The 9,302-nt window shown below is 37.5% G+C and overlaps 1 protein-coding gene across 1 annotated transcript; it reads right to left on the minus strand.

The window, feature by feature from the left end:
• Positions 1-498: 498 nt before the first annotated feature.
• LOC132607633 (probable LRR receptor-like serine/threonine-protein kinase At3g47570) lies at positions 499-1,254 on the minus strand. The gene is made up of 2 exons (XM_060321726.1): positions 962-1,254; positions 499-856 (listed from the first exon to the last, which is right to left on the minus strand). Exons 1-2 carry the CDS (start codon positions 1,252-1,254, stop codon positions 499-501), a joined length of 651 nt encoding a protein of 216 aa, XP_060177709.1.
• Positions 1,255-9,302: the final 8,048 nt, after the last annotated feature.

Below are 9,302 nucleotides of genomic sequence, written 5' to 3' on the forward strand. Positions count from 1 at the left end.
ACAGATATACTTTTATACTTACGAGGTACATTCTCTTTATACTCTTTTATATATTCTTTATTACTATACATTCTTTATGAATACTTGATACTTGATATAAATACATTTTTATACACTGTATATACTTAGATATTATCACCTAGTGTAGCTTTTCATGAAGTCATAACATTTTGAAAACAGGTAATAATAATGATAAACAGATAGATAATCCCTCTCTAGTGTTTAATCCCTCTCTAGTGTTTAGTTAAACTAAGTCTAAGGACTATCTTCGGGCAGGCTCTGAGGGATGGTTAATACCTTCCCCTCAGAGTAAATAAAACTCTTATAGGTTTCGTGGACTAAAAATGGAGTAGACACACAAATACATATAGGTTTCTTATTTTTCCTTAAAAATTAGGTGGCGACTCCAACCGTTTTAAAGCCAGTTAGAAGAACCGTGAAGTTGCAAACTATCTTGGACCCGTTCAAAATAGGGCGTAACAGGTGGAATAACTCCATCTAGGAGTTTTGTGAGAAGTAAAGCCCTTCCAAGTTTGGAAGATGGTCACATATTGTTGTTGGAAGCTTTCCAGTAAGATTGTTATCGCTAAGAGCAATGACTTGCATTGTCGTAATGTTAAAGATCGATGGTGGTATAGAGCCACTAAGTTGATTGTGTTGCAGGTCTAGGGTAGTCAGGTAACGAAGATCACCGAGTTCCCGAGGGATCTCTCCTTTAAGAAAATTGCTCTGTATTCTCAACACTTCCAGTTTTGTTAGGTTGGAAGGGAAGATGGAATTTTCCCGGAAAATTGGTTCCTCCAGAGGTGCACAGAGCGTAGGTTCGGTAACAAACTTAAAAATGATGGAATGGCTCCTGTGAAGTTATTGCTTGTGACATTAATCAATTTCAACCTCCGCAAATGAGCCAACTCTTCTGAAAACCCCCATGGAAAGTGTTGTTACCGATTTAGAGGGAAACGAGAAATGAAAGGTTCCAAGGTGTGGAGGAATGGTACCATGAAGTTGCATGTTAGAAACGTCTAAAGCTGTGACTCGATGGTGGCGGGAGCTACAAGTGATTCCAATCCAGCTGCAAACGGGGCTGGAAGAAGTCCAGTTTCTTGCTATGATATTGTTAGAATGAGAAGAAATGTGAGATTTCAAGGCAAGAAGAGCAGCTTCATCAGTGCTAATATTAGCAAGTGAAGGATTATGGTGATGAAACAAAATGAAAACTACAAGAGCAAAGAGAAGATTGCAACTTATGTCCATAACTATGACAAGAAGGTTTCTATTTTTTACTTGTTGAGCTAAAACAAGAATTGATAATGAAAAGCAATGATCTTAGAGAATCTATTTAATGATACCAAATTCATTGTATACCAATATTCTGTACTTTATTTGAATATGAAAACGGTGGAATCATAGCTGTATTAACCTTGCTGGCTCCGAGGGACGGAAGACTTTCTTTGAATTTGTCAAAGATCTTTGGAATTCAATTATTCTCTCAAGGGTGGCTTGCTTCTCCATATTTCTAGTTAATTTACTTAATATTTCCCTTTTTTATCTCCTCTCCTCTCTCTTAACTCTAGAGTTGAGAAAATGGACAATTACTTGTCTTCAGCATTCAAGGCATCTCTTAAATGGTCGCTTGATTTTATATTATTCACATCAATTGATAAATTAGTACTTTGTAGGTAGATCTACCTATACCCATGTGATATGATAATCTAATCAATTAATTGTGGTTCTATATTTAATTTGATAATTGACAAAGAAGAAAGGAAAGGAATCTTGCGTCACATGGATACAGGGAACCAATAATGTGGGCGTACTTACAATAATAAATTGACTTGCTGGCTAAGTCGTCCGGACTCAAGTGTGGGTGTTCGATACGGAGTGCGATGTGGAAGTTAGATTCTTCGTGATCTAAATTTTAAGATTTGGAGGTACGGATCCAGGTATGGACACAGGTAAAGAAACGACTCTATCATTTTCTAGGCTCAACCGAACTTCATTTCGCTTTGTGAACACACAGGGCAAGTTCTAGACGTCAATACCAAACATGGATTCAAATGCAAAACCTTACTCACACATGGCACACAATCAACGCAAGAGGGATGTGGTTGTCCCTCGAATCAAACAACAATGAAAATCAACAATGCCAAGTGGGTCATACAAGTCAAACAAAAACCATTTTCAAGTGCTTTCAAGAAAAGTGATACAATTTCACGACATGTTTTCACAAAAAATTTCAAGATCACTATATGCCAATACTTCACCTAAACCGTGCACCTAGCATTTGAATACACCTATCCTAAGGACTAATTTTCCCTCAAGAAGGTTGTCATCCACCCGTCATCAGGAAAAGCCCTTTCTATGACTAAAGAAAAAAAATCTACCTACGCCCGGTTCAAAGCCCCCCCCCCCCCCCTCGGGAAAGAACCGAGGCCATAAGAAAACCAAAGGGGGTGGATGATGAATGCCTACTAATGAGGGACATAAGAAGTTATCAAAGAAAAATAAGGAAAATAAAATCTTTTTTTTGAATTTTTTTCAACTTTTTCTAATTTTTTTTTCGACACTAAGATGCAAAACTACTAAAAAAAAATAATCCTAAGGCATAAATCATCATCCGCAACCTCAAAACATGTTGTTACAAACCAGGACCGTATTTTCCCACCCCACACTTAAAATTATGCAATGCCCTCAATGCATATATATTTGAAAACAAACAAAGCGCAAGCAAGGTAAGAAATACTCTCTGGGGCCCACTAGGGCCTAGCTAGCAACATGCTCTCATCATCAAGGGGCGAATGACCCCACACTTAAAACTCTGGCATGCTCCTCAGCTTTCAACTTTGGGTACTGTCACGCCCCGAACCATGGCCTGGACGTAACACGGCACTCGGTGCCTGACTGCATGTGACCGAGCGAACCACATGGCTTGCTGAACTATCATGAGGCATACATGAGCGGAAATATAACGTGAATGCATGATGAGCCTTTATAAAACGTAATAAGTCATAATACTTAATAAAAACACTTGTTTAAACATGAGTGCGGAAATAACATGAATGAGCCAAAAATGGCTATACGACTCCGAATGTCTGACATAACATAACTGACTTGTCTAGTCTATGAAACCTCTATCATGATCTGACTGGAAAACATACTTACTGGGACAAGGCCCCCAACATACCTTAGATGCATAATTAATCATAAAACAAAAGTTGACTAAACCCCGAATGAGATGGGGCTCACCAATAAGCTGATACGAATGTTGTCCTACTGAGCAGATATGTCGTCCTGTGTATCAGTACCTGCATCGTGAAATGCAGGCCCCCGGGCAATAAAAAGGGGACGTCAGCACATTAAATGTACTGGTATGTAAAACAACTGAAAGAAATAACATGGGACATGGAATAACATGATAAGAACTGAAACTGAAAACCTGGACATGAACATGAGTGCATACATATACATATAAAACATGGTAAAAATATCATAAGTAGGGAGAGCAATAACTTATAACCGATCCATGGTCTGGTGCTTGCGTCCCGCCAGCAGAACACTCAGTCCTTGCCAGGGAACATGAGATTTAATAAAGTATGAAAGGATCCAGTCATTATGAGAGATCGTCCGGGACATGGGTGGAGCGATCCTCATCCTACGGTGGCTACGTAGTTTCAGGCTATCTGAAGCCCTCCTCGGTAATTAATGCAACTCCCAAACATGAACATGTAAAATAGTGGCACTTGCTGCCCATGGTTATCATGAATCGTAACTTGCTTGTACATGGTATTCATGATCATAACTTGCTTGTACATGGTTTTCATGAATCATAACTTGCTTGTACATGATTTTCATAAATCATAACTTGCTTGTACATGGTTTTCATAAATCATAACTTTCTTGTACATGGTTTTCATAAATCATAACTTGCTTGTACATGGTTTTCATAAATCATAACTTGCTTGTACATGGTTTTCATAAATCATAACTTGTAAATATAGTTTCATAAGATAACTTGTCATAGTCTTGCAAAACATGTTTTTGATGCATGAGTAATAACAATAGTTCATAATCATATATATATATATATATATATATATATATATACTTGACTTGAAAACATGCTTGTAACTTGCTGGATGAAATCATAAAGTTTCATATAAACATAATGAGAACACATGAGGAAGAATTCATGATTCATGGATTTAGCTAGGATTCCTAATAACCGTAATGGAAGATTAGGAATACAACAACGAATATAGATACAAAATTCATGTACATAAATACTTAAATACGGGCTACCAATATGTTGGATTTAGTGCCCTAAGATTTGAACTTCATGGATATCAAGGAAATGAAGCATGGGGAAGAACATAGAGATTCCCTCATGTGGATGGAAGTTCTACATACCTTAGTTGTTCCAAAACTTGAATTAAAGACTTGGATTTTGAAGAAGATTTCCTAAATCTTGATTCTTGAATCTTGAGATGGGTTTTCTTGAAAACCCTAGATTAGGAATGATTATTTCTTGTTTAGATTACAAGGATATATGTTAGAATTGAGTTGGAATAATTGGAATGGACTTACCTTGGTGTTCTTGATGTTGGAGGAGAGTAGGAGGTCGTTCTAGGGTTTGAGGGAGTGAAAAATAATGAGTTGAACTGATATGGACGAATATATAGTGTTCTGGAACATTGCAGTTTACGTCCAGCAAAATACTGGCCGTATTTCAGTTTACGGGCACTGTTCATGGCCGTATACTGCAATACGGTCCGTATTCTGCCATTTGGACTGCACTGCATCGCTTCAGTAAAATGGCCATTACTGTTTGCACAGATGTCCGTTTGACCCCCGTAAGATACCGTTGGAAAGGTATTTCAATGATCTACAACTTTCATCAAGGAAGTTTTCCCAAATTCCAAACATGTTTTGAAATACGGGCCCCGTAGAGTGAAATACGGTCCGTATTTAACCATATGACCTCAAAATGTCAAATTCCAGAATGTTCAGAAATTCTTGGTTTCAGTTTACGGGCACTGTTCATGGTCGTAAATTGAAATACGACCACTGTTCATGGGCGTAAACCACCATATCACAACTGAACGGAAAAATTTCAATTCTCACATTCTTTATCTGATGTTCTAAGTCTAGGATCGTGGTCAAAACTTTCGTTAAAAGTACGGGGTGTTATAGGTACTCAGACTTCCCCTAATCGTCGTGGCACGACATGAATCAACTTTTTCCTCCACCTCAAACTTATGAATTTCACCCCTAATTTTGCATCCAATTTTCTATCACGCTTCTAGGGCGGTGGTGTGAATATAAAGGAACCAATCAATAGATATCGTTTCTTGAACTTCTTGGCACTTAAGTGAGGAATGTCGCTTTGTCTTTTCGGTGTGACAAATTTCAGGATGTAAGGCTCTTGTTCCTCATCTATACACTTCTTCATCAATGTGGAAGGCTCGATTTTCATGTCGCCAACCACGCATAATGTAGAAAAATGTTTAGAACGAGGACCAACACGCTCTAACTCTAAAACTGCATTATTTCTAACATCCTCACTTTTGTATACCTCCTCAACAATGACATCATCAACAAAGATCTGATCGAATGGTTGGAGTTCCTCTATCTGCTCCACATGCGGGCCACTATCCAAGGTAATATGTAGTTAGGCATCAGACGCCTCAACCTTTTTATTCATTTGTGCCTGCAAGCCATGGATATATCTGAGCCAAATTAGTCTATCTCTTGTCCGAGCTCAGTTCTACCTTCTATTAGTTGTGTAGCCATGTTTGTAAGTCCATCACGGAGAAACCCATGAAATTTCATTTGTTGAGCTTGTTCTGTTAGCTAAGATTGGCTCACTATCTCTGCTTCTTCAAAGCTATCTACTTGTGGGAACTCGCTCTCTTCTTCTGTTTGAGGTTCGTCTTGAGTATTAGCTAAGCCTGTAACTTGTAGATCATTACAAGTTTCCAGCCTCGGCCTGCATCTCTATGAGTTTGGCACGAATCCTCACTATGGCTTTCCACATTTCTGCGTTTTGCTCTCTCATTAATGTATATGCTCTATTATTTGCTCCCCTATTTGCTTCATCATATCGCTAACCCGAGCAAGACTTTCCGCATCCTCTACTTCGTTACTACTGTTAACATCACAAATAGCAGGAGAATCATAATATGGGCTCGGAGATGGGGAGTGAGAGTTAGGAAAACCATTCCAATGACCGTCTTGACCACCACATATATTACAAATATTCCACTCAAAAGATTGGGAAGGTACACACAACCCATTCCCGGAAATATTTTGACAGTGTTGCCCCAAGTGGGGTCCTCCACAAATCCAACCAGGATCACCAAAATAGGAACAACCAATATTCGGCCAATTTTTACTCTGAGATGCCATATCAAGCAAACTAACCAAAATATTAAATTAAAACTAAAATAAAATAATAATAAATAAATAAAAACTTGAATAGAAATTCAAAAATCCAAATTAGAAAAACAGTAATATTGCTAAGTCCCCGGCAATGGCGCCAAAAACTTGTTTCTCCCAAATGCACACGCAAGTATACGTGGTCGTACAAGTAATATAGACTGTTAAGTCCAGATATCGATCCCACAGAAACTTAGATTCTACTGTTAAGCTAATTCAAATTCGAATGAAACTATTCAAGAAAGTGAAAATCAAGATGTTTATTGTACTAAACTAAAACTGAAAAGTAAACAATTTGTGATGGGTGTTTTTGTGACTGGGAATATCTTGACAAAGATTGTAAGAATTATCAGATGAGAGAAAGATCTAGGGTCATGGCTTTCGACAATCCAGTTGATCTTCGGACAATTCCACCTATTTTATTTCCTGGGTTACTAGTTGACAGGTTAATTATACTTTATGATATTATCTCGAACTACTCACAAGCCTGTAGATGCTACTATAACGCCTATATCTCTATGGTCATCAAAGGTAACAAGAACGCATTTATTTCTCCGTATTCAACTAAGTAGGGCTAAAGGGTATATCTCTATCCTCAGTAGCGAAACGATTAAATCGAACAAACTCTATTTATTCTTATTACGTACGTGAATTCCCTTTCTCAAGTCCAATTCGCGCACCACAGATAGTGTCTAACTATTGGCCAGATAATCAAACAATTAAGATCAAGAATAAATAAGCAACTCAAAATATGGAAAATCAATAGATAATAATTTTCATCAAACCAACTTTCAAGTCTTTCGCCACAACCCTAGAATTAAGAAGTTTAGCTACTCATGATTCGATCATAGACAAAAGAATTCATGAATAATCTAGGGTTGAAAAAGATGAAAAATAACATAAACCTAGAGAGAGAAAATAGAACGGTGGCTTACAAGTCTTTGAATAATCCCAGCACACCGTTTTCAGCTAATAAAACGTCTATATATAGTCTAGGGTAAAAAAAAAACTAAGTAAACCTAATCCCAGTCGAACCGGGAAAGCTGCGCAGAACCCCGCTTTCCTTCCGCGATGCGGATGAATCGCGCAATGTTCTGAGGCCTCCCGCTTTCCTTCCACGATGCGGATGAAAAGCGAGACCTTCAGTTCAAATTTTTTTCTTTTAGTTCATCACTTGTGGTCTTCGACTCGTCACCTCGTCTAATCGTCATATGCTCCAAAATCAATCACTTTAAGCACAGTTTTCCATCGTTTGTCATCATCGTAACTATACACATGAAATATAACGACATAAGTTCAAATACGACGATTACATCATGAATTAAGCGATAAAAGTCATAAGAGTAGGATGTAAAATGACACAAAACATGATATTTGTGCCAAATATGATTTGCAAACGGTTCCAAACTCTCCTTTTGGCCTCCCCAATCCCCCCAAATTTTTTTTTAAACACTTTAACCCATCCCCCACCCCCATATAAACCCCTCTATTTCCATTTTAATCCACACCAATTCACTTTTGTCTTTCTCTCAATCTCTCAATTATAGTTACTTTGCAACAATTAGCCACTTTAAATTTCTCTCAATTAAATATTATAAAGTCTTATTCTAGTTTCAATTATTAATTTTACAATTATAATATTGTTGGTGGAGTTGGTGATTTTGCAACAATCCGAAGTAGCTTTGGTGGATTTGCAATTCTAGCCGCCTTCACTTTGTTGGAAATTAGTCCGGCAATTTGGTACCTTCGTTCCAACTCTATCTTTATTTTTCGCTATTTAATTTACGCTATTTAATTCTAGCAATTTAATTTATTGCAATTTATTTTCTTGTGATTTATTTGAGTGTGATTTAAATTAATTCTATTTAATAATGGCAAAGAGATTTAGACGTGGTGCCGGTAGTAGTGGTATTATTAGGGGTGAGTTTAATGAGGAAACATTTGTGAACGAAACACCTAATTTAGATATTGATGCTGGTGGAAATAATCCACTTTTAGATCATGAGGCAATGCAACAACATTATACCGACATTTTTAATGAAATTGATGATGATGAAACACAAGCCCCCGAAAATCCCATAGGAGATACAAGTCCTGCACAATCACATAGCAACAATATTAAGAGCCACCAATGGCAACAATATTATACCGACACTTTTAATGAAATTGATGATGATGATGATGAAACACAAGCCCCCGAAAATTTCATAGGAGATACAGGTCCTGCACAATCACATAGCAACAATATTAAGAGCCACCAATGGAAATTGTTCTACTGTAGCATCAACTGGTTGTGACACTAAAACAATAGCCAAGTCCGCCGGTCTCGAAATTGCAAGACGCCCCTGTCCCTGAGGAACATGTTCATCAGTTGAACTCATAATTATTTTTGAACCCACCATTCCTTTCACAGCTTCAGTCAGTGGCTTCCCCGAAGCAACTTGCGACGCAACGACCGACGCTTTAGTTAGCATCAGGTAGCTTATCAGTTAGGAGGTTAGCCGACTAATTTCTATTTAGCTAAGAGCCCGTTTGGATTGGCTTACAGCTTAAAGTTGTTTGCAGCTTATAAGCTGAAAAAAATAAGTTGGGGTAGTCCAACTTATTTTTTTTGGCTTATAAGCTGTTTTCAGCTTATAAGCTGCTTTAGATAAACTAAGTCAAATGGGTCCAATTATTTTTTTGAGCTTATTTTAAGCATAAAATGACTTTAAGCTGGCCAGCCAAACACTCAAAAAAGCTGAAAACAGCTTATAAGCCAACTTATAAGCCAATCCAAACGGGCTCTAAGTCGATAAATTAGAGTATTGTATATTCATTCAGTAAAAGTTTTACACATATGAGAATTCTTGTTGGGAAAATCGAAG

This window comes from Lycium barbarum, chromosome 8, assembly GCF_019175385.1.
Source record: "Lycium barbarum isolate Lr01 chromosome 8, ASM1917538v2, whole genome shotgun sequence".
Lineage (NCBI taxonomy): Eukaryota > Viridiplantae > Streptophyta > Magnoliopsida > Solanales > Solanaceae > Lycium > Lycium barbarum.

Coding starts and splice junctions, on each gene's coding strand:
- LOC132607633 (XM_060321726.1), bottom strand. CDS start 1,254: ATGGACATAAGTTGCAATCTTCTCTTTGCTCTTGTAGTTTTCATTTTG. Junction 857..961: donor CTTGGAACCTTTCATTTCTC/GTTTCCCTCTAA, acceptor ATAACTTCACAG/GAGCCATTCCATCATTTTTA.